Source organism: Xenopus laevis, chromosome 5L, assembly GCF_017654675.1.
Source record: "Xenopus laevis strain J_2021 chromosome 5L, Xenopus_laevis_v10.1, whole genome shotgun sequence".
NCBI classification, from domain to species: domain Eukaryota; kingdom Metazoa; phylum Chordata; class Amphibia; order Anura; family Pipidae; genus Xenopus; species Xenopus laevis.
In genome coordinates this window covers 29,274,109-29,300,261 of record NC_054379.1, presented here as the reverse complement: position 1 = coordinate 29,300,261, position 26,153 = coordinate 29,274,109, and the positions used below count along the sequence as shown (strand labels likewise).

The window sequence follows — 26,153 nt, the reverse complement described above, 5'->3', positions numbered from 1 at the left end:
ATGGGGGACCTCCTGTGTGTTTTGCTACGTTTTTTAAGTCAAAGGATTTTTTGAAAAAATCGTACGATCGTGCGATAAAATCGTTCGATTTGAAGTACGATCGGAGTATGATCGTACTACGATCATAATACGATCATATGATGTATAAAATCCTCCGATTTCGAATATCGGAGGATTCTATTCGATGGTCGAATTTCTAAGTTTTTCCTTCTCCGAAATTCGACCCTTGATAAATCTGCCCCTAAAAGTTAATTTAAAGGTGAACCTCCCCTTGAAAAAAAAAAGCTAGCAACCAAATTCCAGCATATCTTAGGGGGCCATTTATCAACTTTCAAATTCAAAATTTATTTTTAAAATCTTTCAAATTTAATAAACACCAAACATTTTTCAAATATTTATTAAGCACAAATGTAAAACGTTGCCATCTATAAGCTAGAAAGTACATATAGAAGTCAATGGGAGTGGTCCTATGCAAAATTCAAGCCCTTTTTTCTTTTTTTCTTCAAGTATTTTTTCCAGCTTGTAAACTCACAAATTCGAGGTATTTGAGTTTTTTGAATCGTACAAAAAACCTATAAAAGCTCCAAAATTAGATTTTTGATAAATAAGCCCATTAATGTTAAATGTTCCAAACAGTAATAAGCTTGTACATTTCTGGAAATCTATTTAAAATTGTTCTTTTCATTCTTATTTTTTTCAAATGTCACCAGATGCTGCTGCCCGATCGTAATGGAAAGCAAATTTCTGGCTTTCAAATACAAAGAAAAACAATAAAAAACAAGATCCTTCGTGTTCAAACCTATAAATTGGTATTGATAAGAAATATTTAAACAAAATAAACTGCAGTGCTTAAAATAAGCATTTAACCAATATACCCACGATATTATTTCTCAATTTAAACAGCTAATAAGCTTTTAAATGTATCAAAATAATTGGTAATACCCATTTCCTCAGTTAGTGTGTCACTTTTATGCCTCTATTCCAAGACACATATATTTTCTTTGCTTATGTTAAAATCTCTTTACTTCCAGCAGTAAAACCTTTTGATTACTCCAAAAAACTGCTAAGAGATTCAATTCAGTGAGAAAACGTTATCTCATGGTTTATCACATGAAAACTCATGGACGAGATTCAATTCGAGGAGAATAAACTTTTCTCTTAATTCAATTCCAGTTTTTTCCCCATAGACTTCAATAGAGTTTTTATGGGACAGACAGTGAGATAAGTTTTTCTGAATTGCACCTCATTTTGAATCATATTTCATGTGATAAACCTTTTTCTGACTGAATCGAATCTGGCCCATTATGTGCTCTAGTAAATGAGCAGTTAAGTGCAGGAAAAGCCCGATAACAATGGGGCATCATTGCACAAAAATAACAGTTTTTCCGCACTACAAAAATTCAAGAAGTAAAAAAAAAAAAGTCTTTATTATAACAATTTAAAACGAATGCATCATGTCATAGACTGTGGGGTTTGTACATTTTAAATTGTTATAATAAAAACTTTTTTCACTTCTTGAATTTTTGGAGCGCAGAATAAACGTTTTTTTCTACCCTGATAGCTTTGACACAAAAGAATCAAGACAACACGTTTATGTGATCAAAGGTCGAGGTGAATTTCGAATGAAAAAAATTTGAATTTCGAGCTAATTTTTTGTGTACTTCGACTAGGGAATAGTCCAAATTCGATTTGAATTTGAACGAAATTTATCATGTACTATCTCTTTAAAAATCCGACAGACCATTCACCATCTAAAACCTACCGAATTTGGGGGAAAACACAGACCTATTCAATCGAAAACTTGCCTATTCGACCCAAAAAAAACTTTGAAAAAAAACGTTGAAATTCAAATTCCAAAAGACCAAATTAAGTTAATTACAAATTCAACCCTTGAAAAAAAAAAACCCAAGTGCCTGATTTTTCATTAGCCATCATAGACGTGCCAGATAATAGCATCAAAACCAGTAACACTTTTTAATTTTGTTTAAATGGGTTGGTTCACAGTTAACTTTTTGTGTTATAGAAATGCCCTATTCTTAGCAACTGGTTTTATTTATTTTAGTTGCTGAATTACTTGCCTTCCTCTTCTGCCTCTCTCCAGCTTTCAAATGTGGGTCATCGACCCCAGCAGCCACAAACTATTGTTCTGTGAAGCTACAATTGTGTTACTTTTTATTACTTATCTTTCTATACAGGCCTCTCCTATTCATATTCCTCATCTCATTTAAACCACTGCCTGGTTGCTAGGGTAAACAAGACCCTAGAAACTAGATAGATGCTAAAATACCAAATCAGATTTAAACACTTTATAATACAGGTATGGGACCAATTATCCAGAATGCTTGGGATCTGGGGTTTTCCAGATAATGGATCTTTGTCATTTTGATCTTCATACCAAGTCTACTAGAAAATTATACATTGTTGCTTCCAATAAGGATTTATTATATCTTCGTTTGGATTAAATATAAGGTACCGTTTTATTATTGCAGTCAAAAAGGAAATCATTTTCAAAAATTTGGATTACTTGGATAAAATGGAGTCTATGGGAGATGGCCTTTCCGTAATTCAGAGCTTTCTGGATAATGGGTTTCCAGATAATGAATCCCAACCTTTACAGTGGATCCCAAATGGAGTGTCCCAGCCTAAAACGTGCAGTACGGTATAATTGCTGACTTTACTAAAGTGCAATTGTGCAAAGCCAGGGCTGTGCAAGAAATCCATGGGGAAAAGGTTACAATGGCGAAGCAAAAAGAGTAGCGATTAGATTCGCTGAGATCCTCAATGAATACATTTGAAAGGTCATTTTTAATTAAATCCCTACTGTACAATCCATACTGTCCAGTGCTCTTCAATGGTAGTGAAGAGGAAAATAGTGTTTGCATATGAGCATTATGATAGCATATCCACATACACGCAGAGGACCCGGTGTTTTGTTTGCCATTTGCACAAACTGTCAGATCTGGCCCATAAGGAATAATAAAATAGTACCACCAGTAGGGATGGGAAATTTTTTCACGGTGGAAATGACGCCCATAGACTTGTACGGCAGCGTGCGTCAAAATAACTTTTTTGACGCCCTTAGACTTTAGTGGGCGTCTGCGACAATTTGCCGGTGGCAAATTTTTGGCGAAACGAAACGGGTCAAATTCGCACATCCATAATCACCAGCTTTGACATGTCTGAAAATAAAATTGATGCTTGAGAACTGCATCACGCAGGGACAGAACTGCTACCCAGATCAATCACCTTTATAATGTATATACAGATATAGGACCTGCTATACAGAATGCTCAGGACCTAGGACTTTTCGGATAAGGGATATTTCCGTAATTTGTTATCCATACCTTAAATCTACTAACAAATTATTTAAACATTAAACCCAGTACGATTGTTATGTCTTCATTATGTATTAATTATATCTGTCGTTTTATTATTGGAGCGAAAAATACATTTGAATTATTTGATCAAAATGGACTAACACTATCGAAGATGGACTTCATGTAACTGAGCTTTCTGTAGAATGGGTTTCCAGATAACAGATCCCCCATAGCCTGAACTCTTTGTAATCAACAGGATAACTCATAATATTACAGCACTTCTACTGATTTTCATGGCTTTCTCTGGACTTGGTGAAAAATACACAAACATGTTTTTTTGTTTCTTTTTAATTTAAAAAAAAAAAAAAAAAAAGAGTAACTTACAAAAAAAAAATGATAAATGAATAACGACATGTTTAAAAATAAGCTATTTTCTCTTTTTCTTGGCTTTGCAATCCATTTTGGCTGGAGGAGCTTCCTCAGAAGTCGGATCACACAGAGCATGCTTAATAAATCTTCGTGCAGCTCCTTTGTCGAGTCTGGCAGCTTTCTTGCGATCTGTTATTTCTTTAACTCTGTTCATGTAGCCCCTTATTCTTTCCTAAGGAACAAAAAACATAAAGGGCTGCTTTTAATACTTGGGCTTCTTCAGAAAGGCATCTATAAAATAGGAAACACCGCATGGGTCCATTTTTGAAGTACGGACAGTGATGCAAATTTAGGACAGTACAAACACAAGAATACCAATATGAATTTCTATTTCTCTACGCCTACATCTTACCTTTTGTAAAAAAAAAAAATTAAAAAAGTCTGACAATCAGATTAACAAATGGCTGCATTAAAAGGGTGGTTCACCTTTCATTTAACTTTTAGTATGTTATAGAATGGGTAATTCTAAGAACCTTTTCAACTGGCTCTCAGTTTTACATTGTAAAGTACTGTATGTATTTTAAAGGGGTTTTGCCTATTTGTTTAACTTAGTAAATATCTTTAAATCCTGAACACTTTCAGACCAGTTTCTTTTCATCATCATTACACTGAGATATCTGTTATGGATAGCCCGAGGAGTCAAGACAACCACCCAGACAGCCCACAACTGTCTTCTGCCACGGCACTTAAGGGTAGGACTAAATGGAAGTTTTCGGTGCGATCCGATGCAACAAAACGCAACGCGTGCAGCGCCTGCATCCGACAGTCGTGTCGGATCAACAATGTGAAATCATGCAACATTTCCATTACTTGCCTTATTTCCGTTGCGTGCGATCTGACGTAGGCGTTTTGTTGCAGTGCGTCGGATCACACCAAAAACGTCCAGGTAGTCCTACCCTAAAGTGAAACTATTGCGAAAATGAAAATTTAATAGAAGCTTCCTCATACTGAAGTAAACTTTCTAAATGCAATCAATTAAATATTCTGTATTGTTTCTGAAATGTTCACTATCCCTCGCTCAGCATCTGTTTCTCTTCATTCTGTCTTCATGCAGCAATTGGGTATCAGATGAATGATCCAATATATCTTATAGGGGGGGGCTTCCTTTCCTATTAGAGCTCACTCAAATAACTGATTCCAGTACAAACAAAATCTAACAAATTAACTGCCTTTTGCACAAATTCTGCATTTAGAGAGACATGATGTCTGGTGATTTTAATAGAGTGAGCTCTAATACATCTTCTAGGCAAAAGGAGCCCCCCTGTAAGATAAATTGGATCATTCATCTGACACCCAACTCCTGAATTAAGACAGAATTGGGAGAAACATATGTTGAGAGAGGAATAGTGAAGTTAAACTTGATTATTTCAGAAACGGTACAGAATTAAATTGATTGTATTTGGACAGTTTCTTATTTCAGTTTGATGAAGCCAATATTAAATTAGCATTTTCACAATAGTTCCCTTTTAAAGGAGAACTAAACCCCCCCAATAAGAAAAGCCCCCTACTTCTACCCTAGATAGTTACCCTCCTTGCTTCCTCCCCCACATAGTTAATTACCCCTGAAAGAGTCCTGAATACATTGCTCAAGTATCAGTGCAGAGTAAGCGCAGTGGAGCTTGTGAGCGCCAACTTCCGATGGTGGGGAGACTAGGTAGTTAGTAGGGGCTTTTCTTATTGGGGGGTTTAGTTCTCTTTAAAGCCAACCAAATACTGCCAAGCTCTACTTTAGTGTAGCTTTTCCCTAACTGAACCAAATAGGGACTAGGCAGCTCAGGCGTTAAAGGGGTGCTTCACCTTTAAGGTAACTTTTATTTTGTTATAAAATGGCCAATTCTAAGCAACTTTTCGATTGATTTTCATTATTTTTTTTTTATAGTTTTATAATTATTTGCTTTTTTCTTCTGACTAGCGATGCACCGAATCCAGGATTCGGCCATTTTCAGCAGGATTAGGATTCTGCCGAACTGAATAATTAAAATCAATCGACTTTTCGTCACAAAACAATGAAGTACAGTCAATATTTAGCTGTGCGCGGCTCTCTTTTTCCCTCCCCCTCTCTGATTTGCATATGCAAATTAGGGTTCGGTATTCGGCCAAATCTTTCAAAAAGCATTTGTGGGTTCCGCTGAATCCAAAAAAGTGGATTCGGTGCATGCCTACTTCTGACTCTTTGCAGCTTTCAAATGGGCATGATGATTCCCTTCCAAAAAACAAATGCTCTGAAAAGCTACAAATGTATTGTTATTTTTAATTTTTATTACTGTCCCTTCTATTCAGGCCTCTCCTATTCATATTCGAGTCTCTTATTCAAATCAATGCATGGTTGCTAGGATCATTTGGACCCTAGTTACCAGATTGGTTAAGTTGCAAACTGAAGAGCTGCTGAATAAAAAGCTAAATAACTCAAAAACCTTCAAAAATGAAAACAAATTGCAAATTGTCTCAGAATATCACTGTCTACATCATACTTTGTGATCTCAAAGGTGAACAACCCCTTTAAAATCAGATTTTTTTTTTGTTTACTAGAATAAAATGAGGCCAAAAAAATGTAAAAGATAAAAAGATTAGGTTTTTAAAGCCCGTTACAACTTCACACAGACATTAATCCTGTAACATCCCTGATCTATACCAGAATTTTGAAAATGTAAAGCGACATCTTAAGAATGAGCGAATTTGCTGGAAAAAACTGTAAGAAAGGAGTAAATTATAAGAGTTGAAAATTATACAGTACAATGTCATATATCAATTTTCGATTTTGCTTGGCTTTGAATAACAGTCATATAAAATATACATTTCCATTTTTCAGGACCATTATTATTCCTGTGTGACAAGTCAAAATGGAACCAGTTCATTCTAATTTTATACTTCATACTTGAAATCAATGATCCGCTTTGATGTTCTCAGTTGGCAGAACTCATGAAATACGGGCCATATATATTCAATCTGTTCATTCAACTTAATGGAACACAAAGACAAACCTAAGAGATTTATTAGAAGTTGTAAATATGTCACTTATGCAGGATTACTGGACAGTACACAGGCAGCCGATGCCAAAAAAGCTTTTAGCTTTGTTGCAGAACCAAATTCTTAACTGTTGAGAGAATGAATTAATGAGAGAATTGGATGTGGGGTGTTACGGGGAATGGGTGTATGTTCATAAAAGCTTGCTTACAGGGGGGAGGCTTTCTCTTCCTCACTAGTAAATCCGACACCATCTTGTTTATAGGATTTAAAAGACCAGCAACATCAAATTTTGTTTTAAAAAAATTCGTTAGTACACAACGAAAAAAAAAAAAAACACAAAGACAACTTAATCTTTGAAATCGTGAAGTCTTTATTAAGACATAATTTACCGAAACTCTGCTTGCGCTCCTCTTCAGAAAAGGTGATTCATCGTGCGGTGCTCGATTTATCCTCCCTGCCTTCCTTATAGGAGATCGCCAGGGAGGAGAAATCAAGCGCCGCACGATGGACCGACGCTCTGTCGCCTTTTCTGAAGAAGAGCGCAAGCGTAGTTTCAGCAAGTTATTTCTTAATAAAGACTTAGCGATTTCCGATTTTTTCCGTTACTAACGAATTTAAAATAAAATAAAAAATTGATGTTACTGGTCCTTTAATCCGAGATTGATTCACCAGGAGTTATATTACAACAGGTATGGGATCGGTTATCCAGAATGCTCTGGACCTGGGGTTTTCCGGATAACTGATCTTTCCGTAAATTGGATCTTCTTACCTTAAGTCTACTAGAAAATCATGTAAACATTAAATAAACCCATTAGGCTGGTTTTGCTTCCAATAAGGATTAATTATATCTTAGTTGGGATCAAGTACAAGCTACTGTTTTATTATTACAGAGAAAAAAGAAATAATTAAAAAAAAATCTGGATTATTTGGATAAACTGGAGTCTATATCAGACAACCTTTCTGTAATTCAGAGAATCTAGATTTGGGGATTAAAATTTGAATGTGTGAATTTTGACATAAAAAAAAAAAAAAAATTGAAAATTTGAATACAAATTTACTATTCGACTCTTAATAAATCTGTCCCTTTGTAGTGGCACGCTCAAGGTATGTGGGCCTTTCCAAACAGTTGAATTAATTCCCTATATTATGAAAAATGTGTAATTTCTCCATTTTTAAAATACTTAGACAATGTTGTTACACACAAAATAGATTTGCGATGTCCCCCCAAAATGTGTGTAATATATCTTGATTGATTGAACGATTGATTTCAAATATCCTTTTTTACTGTCACATACACATCTTGCTCTGCGCACACAAAATGCCTAAAACAGTAATGCTGCCAGAAATGTAATGTGCTAAATCTTTCCGAGTAAGACAAGCCTGTTATATCAAACAAAATGAAACCGTCTCTTTTCATGTGCCTCTTAAGAATACTTTGCCTCCTATGGATTTCTGTTACAGTGATATTCAATAATTGCTTAAGGAAGGCCAGCTCACAGGAGGAAGTCACCAACCAACTGCAAATCTTTGGACTGAAGGAAGTGTGTCAAAGTCTACTGGCTTATGTCCTAATCTCTATTTTCTGGCCTTGTACAAAATCTTGCAGTTTTAATTATTTTATTTGTCATGGTTTCCCTTTGAAGAAATGATGGATTGAGTGGCTGGCTGTAAGGCTCTCATTCCAATCTTTCTACAAGATATATATTGTTACAAACGGGACTTAATATAACGTTACAGAGTTCAGCCGTGTACTGTACACACAGCTGTCTGTCATACTACGGTATGTATTGTCTTTAAAGGAGAACTAAAGTTAAAATCACTGGGGAGGTACAAAATATTATGGTCCCTGTGCAAGCAAAAAATATGCCCTCCAATGGCAAAATTGCCCCAGATCCTAATTAAGGAGAGAGGATTATCCATCCTTCTTCAGAATAAAATGGGGACACAGAGTAATTCTGGGCATGTAGAGCATCATCTCTGCATCTCTGGTCAAATTGGGGATGTTCACGCTGGAGAAGAGGCATTTAAGAGGTGATATGATAACTATATATACACATATATAAGTGGATCATATAATAATCTCTCTAATGCTTTATTTACCAGTAGGTCTTTCCATCTGACACAAGGTCACCCATCCCGATCATAAAAAAAAAAAAAAAAAAAAAAAAGAGGTTCCACCTTAATATTCAGAAGGGGTTTTTTACAGTGAGAGCTGTGAAGATGTGGAATTCTCTCCCTGAATCAGTGGTGCAGGCGGATACATTAGATAGCTTTAAGGAGGGGTTGGATAGCTTTTTAGCAAGTGAGGGAATACAGGGTTATGGAAGATAGCTCATAGTACAATCCAGGGACTAGTCCGATTGCCATTTTGGAGTCAGGAAGGAATTTTTTCCCCCTCTGAGGCAAATTGAAGAGGCTTCAGATGGGTGTTTTTCGCCTTCCTCTGGATCAACTAACAGTTAGGCAGGTTAAAAAAAAGTTAAAAGTTTGAACTTGATGGATGTGTGTCTTTTTTTCAACCTAACTTACTATGTTACTATAAAGACTTAGTAAGTGAAAGCATTTCCAATTTATTACCATTTTGATCCCAAACCAAAACATGCAATGAGACCAAATACAACTTACCAGCTCCTCTTTCACTGGATGCTCCTTGGGATTAATTCCTTGAGTGGTCAAGTATACTGAAAGAAAAAAATATGATACAAGCTATTATGTCTATTTTCTCATTATAGGATAACAAAACAATGTTTCTGCTGTAATGGAGAACCCCCTCTCCTTATCGACAGCACAGAAACCCTGCAGGGTGGCCCTGTTCCTCAATACCACTCTTGAAGATGCAGAGTTGTGCAGAGCAGAGTTGACAACCACCATGACTGGTCCTTGGGGACACCATGACATGCACACTTGGGGACAAAATGTTCCTTGCTTCAAGTATACATGCTCCTGGGCAGTAAGCAGAGGACTGGAAGTCCAGTAGTCAATCATGGTGGATATCATCTTTACTGCAAAAAACAAAACAAAAAAAGTACAGGGAAGCAGGGCGTTTGCTGTGGATGGGTAGAGAGAAATCAGGAAACACAATTTGAGTTCTATTCTCCTTTAAAAGAGAGCTATAGGTTACCCACTGGGGGAGAACAATATATTGAGCACATCCAAGAGACAAATCCCTAACCTACAGTATTTTCTTATAAGTAGACAGCCTAGTCTCAAATATGCCCACAAGTACTCCCTGGACTGTCCAGGGCTGGTGCATCAAACTTATAGTAAACTCACCAAAAGTATAATATTACCCATGTAGCAGGGGATAATTGGCAAATGGATCAATCATGGAGGCACAGTGCAGTAGAAGAAAGTACCCCAGGGCAGTGTAATACTTATGGAAAATGTGTGCTTGGGCCACAGGGTTAGCAACTTGTGCAGGGAGGTGCCCAATTATATAGTGTCCTGGTGCTTAACCCTCATTTCACCTTAAAAAAAAAAAAAAAAGCAAACATTTTTCACTTACTCCAGAATAATGAATTTAATGTGTATGCTGAAACCAAGTCCAGTTTTGCTTGTTCCAGGGGCTCAATCTGCAATAGAAAAAGTACATATGACTTTAAAAAGGCAAACGTTTTATAATAAACACAGCTACGTCAATAAAAATAACAACACATGGATTGACTGCTAAGAAATAAAGTACCAACATTGCAAAGAAATTTAGCTGGGGTGAAAATATAACATTTTTGGTGCCTTTTTCTCAGTCTTCTCTTCCCCACCCCCCGTTTATATATGTCGGAATAATGGCAGCTTACCTTCTGAAGAAGCTCGGACCTAGATACAGACATCATCTTTTTCAACATTTCATCCACTGAGCCAACAGAGTTTTCAAAGGCCATGAGATATTCATGGATCTCCGTTGGATACTCTTCTGTGCTAAGCGATTGATCTGCCATTTTATCCTGGCAGCAGAAGAAAAAAAAACAAAACATTCTCAGAATACATACAGAACTGATCTTAAAACTGTAAGCATGTTTCCTATTTTTCATGTGAATAAATCTGTACTGCAGGTTTGGGATCCATTATCTGTCTCCCATAGACTTCATTTTATCCAAATAATCCAAATTTTTTAAAATAAAACAGTAGCTTGTATTTGATCCAAACAAAGATATAATTAAACCTTATTGAAAGCAAAACCATTCTATTGGGTTTATTTAATGTTTAAAGGATTTTCTAGTAGACACGGTATAAAGATCCAAATTATGGAAAGATCCGTTATTCGGAAAACCCCTGGTTCCGAGCATTCTGGATAACAGGTCACATACCTGTACTAGGAACAGGGGGCTTCAAGCAGCCCTCTATGGTCCAACATTAACTAAAGCCCCACATAATAGCTAGGGGTTACTCAATGTAATTTTTGGCCATCCAGGTGTATAAACAAATTCCCCAATATTCAAAACACAGCCCTTGTGTACCCACTATTAAGATACATACAGATGGAGAGCATAATACAAGCTTTGTATAGCTTATTATACACCATTCACATTAACACACACAAGGTCTGAATCTGACCTAAAGGTGTCTATATCTGGAGAATTCAGGTGATGAGCAGTTCCCTGCTCCAGGCCAGCACCATATGAAAACAGAACACGCAACATTGTATTCAAGAGGAAGGTACAGGTATGGGGCCGGTTATCAAGAATGCTCGGGACCTGGGGTTTTCCGGATACTGGATTTTTCCATAAAATTTGGATCTTCATATCTTTAGTCTACTACAAAATCATGTAAACATAAAATAAACCCAATATTTTGCTTCCAATAAGGATTAATTATAGGGATGCACAGAATACAGGATTCGGTTCAGAATTCGGCCTTTTTCAGCAGGATTCGGATTTGGCCGAATCCTTCTACCCGGCCGAACCGAACCCAAATCCTAATTTGCATATGCAAATTAGGGGCAGGGAGATAATCACATGACTTTTTGTTAAAAAACAAGGAAGTAAAAAAGGTTTCCCCTTCCCACCCCTAATTTGCATATGCAAATTAGGATTCGGTTCAGTATTCGGCCGAATTTTTCACGAAGGATTCGGGGGTTCGGCCGAATCCCTAATTAAATCTTAGTTGGGATCAAGTAAAAGTTAACGTTTATTTAGAGTAAAAGGAAATTATTTTTAAAAATTTGGAATAATTGGATAAAATGCAGTCTATGAAAGATAGCCTTCCCGTAATTTGTAGCTTTCTGGATAACTGGTTTCCGGATAACGGATCCCATACCTGTACAAGATCTGCAGCTATGGTTCGCTAAGCATGGAGAGGTGTGCAAAATGCAAAAAATCATGGTGGTTTGCACCCATTTTTTGTAATTTTCCCCCCCTAACAACAAGCCCTACCATGATGATGTATTTAGAGGTAGTAAAGTAGGCAAATCCAGCAATCTCACCCCCTCCTAAAAATTAAATACATTAAAAGAATAACATTTTGTATATGTATAAGTCTTCAAGTGTGCCTTTAAAAAAAACATGTATGAGGCATAACTTCATCAGGTAAGACAAAATCAGACAGGAAAACAACTGAAAACTCGGATGTGATATGCCAAAACTAACAAACTTATGGCACGTTCACACCAACAGATGCTGCCAAAAAAAAGCAAAACATAATTGTAATGCCCTAAGGATCATCCTGTACCTAATCCCTGAAATGAATGCGCTCGGTAAGGGAGTGGCGGCTAAGAAATATTGCTGAGATACTGTAGCAGGACGCAACTGGAAGGAATTGAGAAATCCACAACACGTACTGGTGGAGATGTTTACACTTTTGATCTTTTGTGAAAACAAGCCAAGCAAAGGGCACAGATTCACTGGCATAACGCAAAGAGTACAACACATACATAGAGCTGCTGCCAGAAAGTCTTTGGCTGGATCTAAATACATATTCACCACAAATACTTCATGTTATTATGTAGTTGGAAACAAGCTGCAAGAGTCACACACTCAAGTCCATTCTTATTCTCACTGAAACATATACAGTAGAACCCTGATTTTTCGTTTCCCAGGTGACCGCTTCATAACATTTCAGGAAAACTGAGAAAGAAAAAAATGAAGCTTGTCTGAATGGAACTGCGACAAAATAAAGTAAATTCCGGAGAACACAGGGGACGTAAAATCACTTTCACACTTTCCAGCTTTCAAATGGGGAGGGTCACTGACCCCATCAAAAACAAATGCTTTGTAGAGCTAAAAATGTATTGTTATTGCTAGTTTTAATTACTCGTCTTTCATTCATATCAGTGCATGGTTGCTAGGGTAATTTGGACCCTAGCATCAAGATGGTTAAATAGCAATCTGGAGAGCCTTTGAATAAAAAGTTAAATAACTTAAATCCCACAAATAATAAAAAATGAAAACCTATTGCAAATTCTCTCAGAATACCACTCTCTACTTCATACTAAAAGTTAACTCAAAGTTGATCAGCCCCTTTAAGTCTACTAGAAATTAATTTAAACTTTAAATAAACCCAATAGGCTAATTTTGGATTAATTATATATTAGTTGGTATACATTACATGGTACTGTTTTATTATTACAGAGAAAAAGGAAATAGTTTAAAAATTTGAATTACTTGATTAAAATGGAATCTAAGGAAGATGGCCGCCTTGTAATTCAGAGCTTTCTGGATAACAAGTTTTCTGGATAACGGATCCCATAACTGGAACCAAGATCTAATTTTTTTATTGTCTCTATTTTAAGATTGTTTCCACGGTATAACTTATTGGACTGAACGAGTCACTCTGCAATTCTATAGAAATGAATAGGGATGTGACTCATTGGTCAAACACAAGTGACTGCATACCGACACTTAGGGGTTTATTTACTAGAATTTCGAACATATTTTTATTAAACCATGCTCAACCGACTTCCCATTCATGGTCGTATCTTAGTTATCAATAAAATAACAAAAAAGTCAGGTCAGGAAAAATTCGATAAAAATCGAACGAAAACCGAAATTGCACCATTTTCTTGGATTTGACGCCCGAACTGCTCAGTTCTTTTCAGGTGCTAACCCCAAATTTTTTGTATTATCAAACGAAACCCAACGCAGACCACAATATCTTCAAAATGTAAAAGGGACAACTGCCGTTGTCTTCAACATGACCTTTGCACACAATCAATTCTGTCATAGGTGCCCTGGTATGAATTTCAAGTGGAGGGGCAATGAATAAAATCATTTACATAAGAGCAAGTATCATGCTTGCGTTTTGGAATATCTCCAATGCAGAATATTAAACATATATGTACCATAATTATCTTGTCAAATTCAGGGCCGCTGACAGGTCATGTCGAATATATTAGACAATTTTATGCTTTGAGGGAAAGCCTTCATTATCTAACATGAATTTTTAGAGGGGGTCATCGCCTAACATGAATTGCCTTGAGCAAGTTCTAAATAGCTGTCCCTTTGAAAAGCTGGGAAAAGCCACCAATACCTCACTATTGGCTATGGACTACTGGCAGAAGGAAAGGCTAGAACTAAGTAAGCTTTATCAGAAAGGTCTATATAAATACACCAGTAAACCCTCAAAGTAATCCTCAAAAGAAACACCGCATTTCTTTCTATTGTGTACACATGGGCTTCTGTATCAGACTTCCTGTTTTCAACATAAACCTTCAGGGCTAGGGCTTGAGCATGCTCAGTTTGCTCCTCTCTTTCCCCCCCCCCATTCCTCCACTTTCTGCTGCAATCGGAGCCCAGAGCTATGAGTGAGCAGGGAGAGATTCCGGCAGGAAGTGATGCCACACCAAGCTAATATGGCAGTTGCTATTCTAAACAAACAAATAGTTTCTAGAGCGGTTTACTCAGGTATGGTAAAGCATTCTGCAGAATAAATATAGTGTTATAGCTTGCACTATTGCGGCTAATCTATTGGCAATAAACTGCTTCAGTGGCTTTGCTTCAGTTGCTCACCTTCCAGATAACTTTTAGTATCATGTAGAGTGATATTCAGCGAAATTTGTGGTTGGTTTTCATTTTGTATCATTTGTGGATTTAGACTTATTTAGCTTTTTATTCAGCAGCTCTCCAGTTTGCAGTATAGCAACCACGCATTGATTAGAATAAGAAACTGGAATATGAATAGGAGAGGGCCTGAATAGATTAGTAATAAAAAGAAGCAATAACAGTGAGCCCTATTTGAAAGCTGAAAAGGTTCAGAAGAAGAAGGCAAATAACTATAGAAAAAAAAAATGAATACCAATTGCAAATTAGCCATTCTATAACTTACTAAAAGTTAACCACCCCTTTAATGGGAAGGGAACTGTCCTACAGCTTGAAGAGTGGATCGGCAGCAGGGCCCAGTCAAAATCCAAACAGAAGGTCGGCCCTGCCATATAGCGTTAAGTTATGCAAATTACTCATAAGCTTATGTTAAAACTTAAGCAATTTATGTAACTTCTGTAAAAAAAAGTTTTGTGACCACCCTGGAAACTTATGTAGAAGCTCATATAACCTATGTATAAAGCAATGACAGCTCAAATTGTTAAAGTTAGGGCAAACTCCCCTGACCCCCATGAATTACAAAAACCAAGGAAAATTACACTGACCCCCAATGAACTGACTGACATATTACATGAACATTGAGTATTGGACGGACTAGTTATTGGGATTCACAGCAACATCACTGAGCCCCTAAGCTACGGAATTATTATCTTAGGCAAAAAAAGTATGTTACTATTGGCGAAGCTTACATAGGGTATTTCAAGCAATAACAGGTGGGAGTGTAGAGTTTACACTCAGGGCACACTGCAATGATCCCCCCAAGTGAAGTGTCAGATTTAGTAGCACACAAATTAATGCTAATTATTGCAACCTATTTACTAAGATTTATCACCTACATGAACTTCTCAGCAGTGGAGGAAGACAGCAAGACTGCCAGGCCCCAAAACTTTGGGAACAGTTTGTTTTAACATATATTGCAGCTGTTTATTAGTCCCACAAGGTCAGGCCCAGATTTGTGGCTAGACAAGCCACATCCTAAGGAGTTCCAGTTGTTGAGAGCGCGCAAGCATGGGGGTTTCCAGTCTAAGGAGCCGGCGCTAGGACCATGTGGTCACATGAGAGGGTGCGTGATCACGTGAAGTGTCCGGTGCTGGCCTCGGGGTGCTGCTTGCTCAAATCTGGCCATGCACAAGGTCCCCTATAGTAGAGTCCTGCACAGGTCCAATCGGGCAGACTCGTGCCCCGACCCAGACCCACAGACCTGCAAGCCAACTCGCATTTGCCAAACACTATGCCCCGCTACACAGACCCACTACCCGAACCAGCCCACAAACAGCTTGTTTACACCACAGACCCGGGCCCGTGAAAACTGGACGTAACGTCACTTTTAACCGCCATCACGCGGGACCCTATTCCACTACCACAAACACAGGAGAGGGTAGGAGGGACCAGACGGGTGGGTTACCATAACAATCAGGAACTCAAAACCCGACCACTTTGAGGGTATTCAGTGGGTATCTGACCCAATGCAGGACTCTACCCTATAGGTCCTTTGCCCCCCAGCAGTTGCTGGGTCTGTTTGCTCTATAGTTACATACCTGCTTTACAGTAAAATGATTGGTGGGTTTGTATCATAGTAGCCGTGGTTAAAAAAAAAACCCCACACATGGTTGCCATGTTTACCGCCAAATTGAGCGGTTTTTAAAATGTAGTGGCAGGTTTTAAAAGTCCAAACCCGCCAACGTATGGATTTTGGCTACTTTTGTCGTGGGTTTGGACTTTCAAAACCCGCCCAAATTTGTGTGGCTGGAACTGGACTCTGGAGTGAATCAGAGATATTAGGGTGAGTGGCTGAGACTGAGGTATTGTGGACATGTCCTTGGTGAGTGTTTTTCTGTACAGCCATTTAATTTTCCTGCATGTATTGTGTTTTGTGTACAGTGTATGTTTAAATAGGTACATGACACAACGGCACAGTTTGTGTATGTTTGAAATGCGCCCTTGTCAGATAGAATTGTATGAATGTGTGGCATATTTGTGTGTACGTCCATTGTATATTGTGTCTGTTTGCTGGGATTGAGAGATGTGTGTCTGTGTTATTTATATATACAACGTATTGTTTCAATATGTCTAGCCCCATGTCAGATTTCAAAATTGAATATAAAAAAATCTGTTTGCTCTTTTGAATCAGTCTCAGTGGGACTTGGCTTTTACTATTGAGTGCTGTTCTTAGATCTTCCAGGGAGCTGTTATCTTGTGTTAGGGAGCGGTTATCTGTTTACCTTCCCATTGTTCTTTTGTTTGGCTACTGGGGGGGAGGGGTGATATCACTCCAACTTGCAGTACAGCAGTAAAGAGTGATTGAAGTTTATCAGAGCACAAGTCACATGACTGGGGGCAGCTGGGAAATTGACACTATGTCTAGCCCCATGTCAGATTTCAAAATTAAATATAAAAAAATCTGTTTGCTCTTTTGAGAAATGGATTTCAGTGCAGAATTCTGCTGGGGCAGCACTATTAACTGATGTGTTTAGTAAAAAAACATGTTTTCCCATGACAGCATCCCTTTAATGCTTTCCATAGTGCTCACAAGAGGTGTGGCTAAAAGTTATGGAACCATGCACTTGTGTTCATGGGGGGAGTATATAAATAACTTGTATAGGCCCCAACATTCCTGATGGTGGCCCTGAGGCCTAAACACAGTGGTTGTAAATATTTACTTGGGGAAAGCCAAGGGAACAGTCGTGTGGACTAAGCCTAATGGTAAAGCTAAAGTTGCACTTGCATTAAAGGGAATATGCTGAGATAGAGGTCTCAGTCTGCACCACACCAGCATTAATACTGTATTATACAAAAGAATGTACTGCAGGCCGGGTTACAGAGTGCACACTGGTGCTGACTATCCCTAGCATAGTACGTGCAGCAACTGCGTGACACACACAACAAATACCTACTTTAAAAGTCTCGATCCGTCCCTGATCGGTAACCGGCTCACTTTGCTACTAGAGCCAAGTCGCGATTCGGCCTCCGGTGACGTAACGTTAATTCTATTTCCGTTACAAGCAGGAGTTCATTGTGGCCGAATCTTTCTACTGCTTCTGCCAACCCGCGATTCGGCTTCCGGTTACGTCACTCACACGTGCTGTTATTTCCTTATCGACAGAGGAACCCGGTTCCACTGATTGAACACGTGGTTACGTTAACAGTTCCGGGCATAGCCGGAAGTATGTCAGGATGTAATGCCGCGGCAGCCTGGGAAATGTAGTTTCAAAGCAAGAACTGAGGGGGGCGGGCGCTGTGGACTTACAATGCGCTACATTAAATAATATATTTCCCGTGTTGTTGACTTTAAATAGAAGAAAAGCTCCAGCCAATAGTTCCATTGTAACTCGGCCCCAGTTGTGTAGGATTGTGTCAGTCAGTGGTAGCTGCGTGCAGAGCAGGCGGGGTGGGTAACCATGGCAACAGCGTCCCACAACGCAGACGCTGACTGACATCTCGGGGAACTAAGAGAAGGTTCAATTCAGATCAGAGTCCATTGAGTTTTGCATGAGGAGGTGTGTATAATGTATTATATTCCTGTAACAGTTAGCGACTGAGAAGACTTTTGCACAGGCTCCCCCCCAACTTCACAGGATCCAATTGGGGGGTAAAAGTACATACCAGGAGATATTTTAGGTAAACAACAGCAGGAATGTCCCTCTTGCGGCCCTCCAGTTGCCTTTTAACCGCAGCATCCCGTTTTAGCTTTTTTAGTGACATTCTGAGACAATTTGCAATTGGTTTTCATTTTTTATTATTTGTGGTTTTCGATTTATTCTAGCTTTTTTATCCAGCAGCTCTCCAGTTTGCAATTTTAGCAATCTGGTTGCTAGGGTCCAAATTACCCTAGCAACCATGTATTGATTTGAATAAGCAACCATGTATTGATTTGAATAAGCAACCATGTATTGATTTGAATAAGAGACTGGAATATGAATAGGAGAGGCCTTCAATCAGGGTCAGACTGGGGGGCCCGTGGCCCACCAGGGCTGCTGCTTCAGGGCCCCCACACCACTCCACGGGTCCCCTGCCCCAGCGGCGAAGACGCATCGGCCAGGCCCTCCCCCCTCCGCAACTGCAACCTCCCTCCACCCCCACCCCCCACTCAAGCTTACTCTTTTCCTGTTTAGGGCCTGAGCTGGGGACAGGGAGGGATGTCAGAGGGGCAGTGCCAATATCGGGACTGGAATGGCGGGGCCCACAAAGACATGGGGCCCCTCGGGTTTTCAGCCGGTGTCTCACCGGCCCAGTCCGATCCTGCCTTCAATGGAAAGATGAGTAATAAAATGTATCAATATCTATAGATGAAAAAACTGTAAAGAGTCAGACGGAGAAGGAAAATAATTCAAAAACTATAAAAAAAAAATAAAAATTAAGCCAAAATAAAAATTTGCTTAGAATTAGCCATTCTATTACATACTAAAAGTTCTAAAGGTGAACCTTTAAACAATCTCGTTGCCAGGGTCCAAATTACCCTTGCAACCATGCACTGGCCTTGAATGGAAAGATGAGTAATAAAAAGTAGCACTATCTATAAATGTGAAAGCTGGAAAGAGTCAGACGGAGAAAGAAAATGATGAAAAAACTATAAAGAAAAGAAAGAAAATGAAGGCCAACTGAAAAATTGCTTAGAATTAGCCATTCTATAACACACTGAAAGGTAACTTAAAGGTGTACCACCCCTTTTAAACATTTAGGGGCTGACGGCTATATTTTTTTAAAGCAGCAGTAACTGTTCAATAAAGCATCACCAAGTATTTTCAATTTCGCAGTTTAGTACCAATTCATTCCAGCACAGAAATTAATCGGGCAAATGTTTAATCCCTGATGCATGTATGAGGCAGGGATTAAAGGAGAACTAAACCCTAAAAATGAGTATGGCTAAAAATGCCATATTTTATGTAATGAACTTGTTGCACCAGACTAAAGTTTCAGCTTGTCAATAGCACCAATGATCCAGGACTTCAAACTTGTCACAGGGGGTCACCATCTTGTAAAAGTGTCTGTGACACTCACATGCTCAGTGGGCTCTGAGCAGCTGTTGAGAAGCTAAGCTTAGGGGTTGTCACAAATTATCAATCAGAAAATGAGTTTGGTCTGTAATATAAGCTGATGCTACAGGGCTGATTATTAAATTCTGATGCTAATTGCACTGGTTTCTGTGCTGCCATATAGTAATTGTCTGTATTAATTACTAATCAGCCTCATATTGTGACATTTCTATTCTATGTGTACTGAATATTGTGAGTGGGTCCCTAAACTCAGTAAGTGACAGCAGCACAGAGCATGTGCAGTGAATCAGCAGAAAAGAAGATGGGGAGCTACTGGGGCATCTTTGGAGACACAGATTTTACTGCTAAAGGGCTGTGGTTGCCTTGGGCTGGTACAGAAGCACAAAACAATGTAAAACATTTCTAGCTACTTCTTTAGTTATGATTTACTTCTCCTTTAATAATAGCGCATTTGTATAAATTGAAAACATTTGTCATCTTTTATAAATGTGTCAATTCGCTAACAATTTCTGGGAAGCTGAAGATGTTTAGTTGATTAGAACTAGAGAAACCAAAATAAAGTAGCAGAGAAACTGGAAAAAAAACCCATAAGCAAACACTTCATTACAGGTTTCTTAATACATGAAGCAATCTTCTTGCATATGTTGTGGCAAGCTATTAAATAAAATATTCTTAGAATATACATAAAGTGATTTTATAGGTGAAATCTACTCAAAAACTGTTTCAGATATACATTTATTCCTTTCTTCTTTTTTTGTAACTTATATTTTTATTATTTAAAAAAATAAATAAACGTTGCAAATAAAAATACACAGTTCACATCTCAAACAGTGTACCAGTGGAATGTTGTTTGACAAGTTCAAATGATAAAACAGTACAAAATTTAGTTTTTAAACAATACCTTCAGAAACCTTCAATTATTCACAGTGTATCAAGTTTGTCTCGTTATTACAAGCTTTGTCTAGCGGTTGTAAATCCAAATACCCATTTGTTGTTATAATTACCAAAGAAGCTGTGGGAAGGTAAAGGCAAGGGTGATGGATTTTTTAAGCAAAGCCAAAGCCAATAATAACCATAAAGTTTAACCTAAGTGTTGTAACCATGAGTTCTGATGGCCTTCAGGGGTTGTTCACCTTCAAACACTAGTTGTTTTCATATTGATCACCAGAAATAATAACTTTTTCCAATTACTTTCTATTTTCTATGTGTCACCGTTTTTCTAATATTGAAGTGCAAGTTGTCATTTTTCACCTTCTAAAGCAGCTTTGGGAGGGGGGGGTCGCCGACCCAGTACACTGTTCTAAATTGATACATTTAGTTGATACATTTCTTATCTTTGTCCCTGCCAAGCAGAATCTCTGGGTTTCATTACAGACAGCTGTTAGAATTGATACAATAGTTGCTAATACTCCAGAGATGCTGCTGAGAAATGTATCAACTTAAGGTGGCAATACACTGGTCGCTAAAAGCTGCCGACAGACCGAGTCGGCAGCTTACTGATTCGTGTATGGAGCCCCCCCGACGGGCTTCCCCTGACTACCTGTTACCCTGGGGTAGTGTGTAGCGTGACATGCAGCTAATCTCCTTCCTTCATTAATCCACTGAGACCAGATTATAAAGTTTAACAAGGGGAAGGTGTGAAACTGGGAAACAGAAAAATGAAAGTGCTTAGTAAGGCTGTACAATACACCATAGTATAGAAAGTACATAAACACTGTGAGGAACAACAAATACTGTATAAATGCATTAACTGTGATATAGGCATTTATATAAGAGTAAGACCCAGACCCCTCTGCCCAACCCTGGTGCGCCACTGACGCCAGTGCATCACCCGAAAAAGTGAGGTCACGGCAGGGAATCCAGCGAATCTGGGCCGGCGGGGCCCACCGGGTTTTTTCCTGGTGTCCCATTGGCCCAATTCGACCCTGGTAAGAACTGAATGCTTGGGCAGGAATATATACTGAAGTTTATCAGAGCACAACTCACATGACTGGGGGCAGCTATGAAACTGACAAAATGTCTAGCCCCATGTCAGATTTCAAAATTAAATATAAAAAAATCCATTTGCTCTTTTGAAAAATGGATTTCAGTGCAAAAGTTAACTAATGCTTTTGAAAAAAACATGTTATTCCGTGACAGTATCCCTTTAAGTTTTGGAATGTTACGAAAGGCCCAGAACCAAACTTAAAGGTTTTGATATGGTTGAAATTGTGTATTTTCAATTTTCACTCAAGCTATGTCAGTAAATTTATTTGAACTCACTCCTAGCTCTGGAAAAGTGGAGCATAAGTCAGTTCTCCTTCAGGCTTGTTATTCTTTCAATAATCTTTATTGTTATTATTTCCAACAAATGGGGAGAGGGTACAGAAAGAAGAGAAGGGAATACGTTATGCAGCGAAAAAAAAAAAAAAAGGGGGGGGTTGCCACACATTGGTTACATATGAATGAATATCTGCATTCACTTATCGAGCTATCACATTTCAGTTCCTCACAATGTTACTATAAAATTCCTTACTGCAGTATGCCTTTTTATCAGTAAGTCATAGAATATACAGACGACCTTATTGCCTGAATTCCCTTACAGCATCTGCTCCAAAATATACTGTAGCTTTCGTACATCTAACTGAATGGGCATCTCAAGATATGGTGCATTGATCTCTGAGCTAAGTATTTGGGTACTATGCATGGTCATTGGGTGTTAAGCACTTTAGTTTATGCCCTGGCTATGCTGTTTGTATGTTTTTGAATCTCTAAATAGGAACCACCGTAGCCACGTGTCTCTGAAAGATTGTTTTTGCCTTTCAGTTCTCGCTGAGAATTCTTCAAACTTTGCCAGTTCATTTACCTTACCCAGCCATTCCGAGAAAGAAGGTGGGGTGGTCGTCTTTCATTTGCTTGGAATAAGAATTTTAGCTGCGTTAAGCAGAAATCTTTCTAAGGTAGAATAAGGTGGCATATCAGAATAGTCTATTGCCAAGTTCAGTAAGGAATGGGCTGGAGTACGTACCACCTCCCGACCTAGTATCTGCGAGCAAGCGTCCAGGATCAATTCCCAGTAGGGGTGGAGTAGATTGCAGTCCCAGAAAATATGTAAAAGTGTACCGACTTCTGTTTTACACCTCCAGCATATGTTGTTAGCCGTCGGATAAATCTGCTTCAATTTTTGAGGTGTGTAATACCACCTAGATAGGAGTTTATAATTCATCTCCTGGATTCTACAACATCGCGAGCTGAAAAGCAGTGCCCTTATTCCTGTCCCGATGTCTTCTTCTGAGAGGTTTACGTCTAGTTCCCGTTCCCAAGCTCTAATAAAGTTTAAGTGTTTCTTTAGGTCTCACTGCGTTTGAAGACCATACAAAGTTGAGATAGGGTGTTTGGGAGAGTCTGAGGCTAGACATATTTGTTCAAAAGATGTAAGGTCCCAGGCCCGTTATTCAACTGGATTTTGCTACACTGTTTAAAGGAATAGTAACACAAAAAATGGAAGTAAAACCAGTCTGTTTGCTTTAGAAACACTACTATAGATTGTATAATACACTGCAGTGTATCCATGGGGCAGCCATTCAATATGAAAAAGAGGAAAAAGCACAGGTTTAATAGCAGGTAGCAGATCTGTTGAATCTAAGGGGTTTAGATTATTGTGTAAGAACTGAACCCATTGTATTTTTACCAGAATTAAGCTTTTAATGTCTGGACTCAATCAGTTCTCTGCAACAATCAAATTCTACGTTCCTTTATTTGTCTGCGTCTGCGTACTTGAATGTTGCTGTACAAAAAAGGGTTTACTCACTTTTATACACATGCTGTATATGTGAATTATTTGTATGTAAAACATTTTATTTTACAGACAACATATCCTGAAACATGAACAACTGTGACCTTGAGAAGCTATCTGTTCCTGGAGTGAAGCTGGAGCCAACTTTCAGAGCAGACATTACAACTTATAGAGCAACGGTACCCAGCTGCATTACACAAATCAAAGTAGATGCACTTACAAGTGATACAGGAGCATCTTACACACTGTTGGTGAGTGAAAATACGCAAGTTCAATATCATTTTAAATGTATTACCAAAAAATAATAGTTGTTATATTTAAAAAAAAAGGTCACTTTATCTCACCTATTTTCCCCCCTAAATGCATAACTGAGGCATTTAGAAATGTAGGGTTTAGTAAAGGGGTTGTTCAGATTTAAATTAACCTTTAGTATGATGTAAAGATTGATAGTCTGAGACAATTGCAATTGTTTTTTAAATTTTTTATCTTTTGTAGTTTTTGAGTTATTTAGCTTTTTACTCAGCAGCTTTCCATTGGCAATTTCCGCAATCTGGTTGCTAGGGTCCAAATTACCCTAGTATTCATGCATTGATTTTAATAAGAGACTGGAATATGAATAGGAGAGGCCTGAATAGGAAGGTGAGTAATAAAAAGTAGCAATAGCAATAAATATGTAGCTTTACAGAGCATTTGTTTTTTAGATGGGGTCAGTAAACCCCCATTTGAAAGCTAGAAAAAATCAGAAGGCAAATAATCCAAAAACTTCACAAAAAAAAAAAGAATGACAATTGAAAAGTTGCTTAGAATTGGCAATTATATAACATACTCAAAGTTAACTTAAAGGTGAACCACCCCTTTAATAAACGCAAATGAAATCCAAAAGATTGGTTTTAAAATTTTAGATGATGTATTTAAATGTTTTTAACACTTTGCAGGATAGCACTGCTGAGGCTAGAAACTGATGTAGCCACATGTTGTTATCTGTGCAAATAAGCTTCTAATTTGTATATAAACATATTTTTCTTTAGACAGATTATTCTTATATTAAAGTCAATATGAGCATACATAATGCGTATTTGTTTTTTCTTTTATATTGTTTCATCATTAATGATTTTAGAAAGTTGTGTGGCACATATGTAGCTTGAGCAATGTATTATATATAAAGGAAACCTTATCCTGAAATCCATTTTCCAGAAAGCTGTGAATTTTAGGAAGGTCATTTTCCAAAGAGTGCATTTTAAGCAAATGATTTGCCTTAATGATTTCCTTTTTTTAATAAAACAGTTCCATGGACTTAATGGTAACTAACAATATTGGAGGTAAAACAATCCTATTGGGTTTATTTATTGTTTAAAATGACTTTAAGCAGACTTAAGTTCTAGAGACCCCTTATCCAGGGAATCCTAGGTCCCAAGAGTCCTGTATAATATATACTGTAACTGTAGAAGTTTGAACCACATTTCATTGTTTTTGGCACCCTGGATTTTTCTTGGGGGTTTCATTAAGGCCTTACATACACCAAGCATTTTGCCAGCTAGTCTATAGCATATTTACACAAGTAAATATTGGATATGTCACATAATGGTACAGTAGGTTCAGCAGTGTGTGAAATAAAGGGGGTTATTTATCAAAGTCCAAATTTATCTCAATATTTTCTGCTACAAACTCAGATCAAATCCGCTTGGGTTTTTTACTCTTATTTATTATTACATTTTCCCGGATAAAATTTTTGCGGAAAAGTTTTTCCGATTTTTTCATCCTGTTTTCACGATTTTTTCGGATTTTTCACCCAAAAACTCAGAAAACGGGGTATTTTTGCGCAAAACCCAGCGCACATCAAAAAATCATTGGGACGTCTCCCATTGACTCATATGCAACCTCAACAGATGTCGGATTTTCTGATTCAGACTTTTCCATCCTCTGGGTTTAATAAATTCCAAAAAATTGTGATTTTTTTAAAAGTCAGATTTTATAAAAAAAAAATCACGAATTTTTGCATTTGGAGTTTAGTAAATAACCCCCAAAGTGTTGCAACTGCTACTATAAATTATGCTATGCATTGTTTTTGACTTCTTGCTATCAGCTGTTAAATTTGTCATCCACATTTCTAGGGAAGTGGGGGCTCAAAGTTGATAACACTAAAAGATGGTGTCAACACAGTGACAGTAGAGGTGACAGCTGAAGATGGCACAGTGAAGAAATATGTACTAGAGGTTACTAAAATTTCTGCCGACCAAGCTTTACTTCATGGAATCAAGCTTCCGGAAGATCTACAGCTAGTTCCACCGTTTGCTTCTGATGTGTATGAATATGCATGTACGTTTGGCCGCTGAGGTTTTGACAGTGAGAATCTCTAAAAAGTGTTAACTAACATCTACATATGCTTTTATGTTTGATATCATTTTATCCTTAATAATAATGTACTGTGCAACGCTGTTAGTACAGATGGTAAATGAATAATGTTTCAGCATACTGAAATAAGAAACTTTCTAAAGACAATCAATTAAAAATTCTGTACCGTTTCTGAAATGATCAAGTTTATCTTCACTGTTCCTCACTCAGATCTGACACCCAACTCCTGAATGAAGACAGAATGAAGAGAAACAGATGAGAGAGGAATAGTGAAGATAAACTTGATTAT

At 37.9% G+C, this 26,153-nt stretch overlaps 2 protein-coding genes across 3 annotated transcripts in view; one reads left to right on the top strand and one right to left on the bottom strand.

Moving 5' to 3' along the window:
• Window positions 1-3,649: 3,649 nt before the first annotated feature.
• c1d.L (C1D nuclear receptor corepressor L homeolog) lies at window positions 3,650-17,782 on the bottom strand. Its single transcript, NM_001096337.1, is given in 5 exon segments — window positions 3,650-3,918; window positions 9,339-9,394; window positions 10,219-10,285; window positions 10,508-10,654; window positions 17,638-17,782. Coding segments are annotated over 4 exon segments (438 nt in total). The 5' UTR covers window positions 10,649-10,654; window positions 17,638-17,782; the 3' UTR covers window positions 3,650-3,744.
• A 167-nt stretch (window positions 17,783-17,949) lies between these two features.
• The window catches only part of LOC108716581, an 85,644-nt gene continuing 77,440 nt past the window's right edge, over window positions 17,950-26,153 (top strand). For both annotated transcript variants that reach the window (XM_018262809.2, XM_041562634.1), the window contains exons 1-3: window positions 17,950-18,240; window positions 23,585-23,763; window positions 25,624-25,828. In XM_018262809.2, coding sequence (XP_018118298.1) covers window positions 23,602-23,763; window positions 25,624-25,828 — 367 coding nt within the window. In that variant the 5' untranslated portion in view covers window positions 17,950-18,240; window positions 23,585-23,601. The remainder of the gene's footprint in view (window positions 18,241-23,584; window positions 23,764-25,623; window positions 25,829-26,153) is intronic.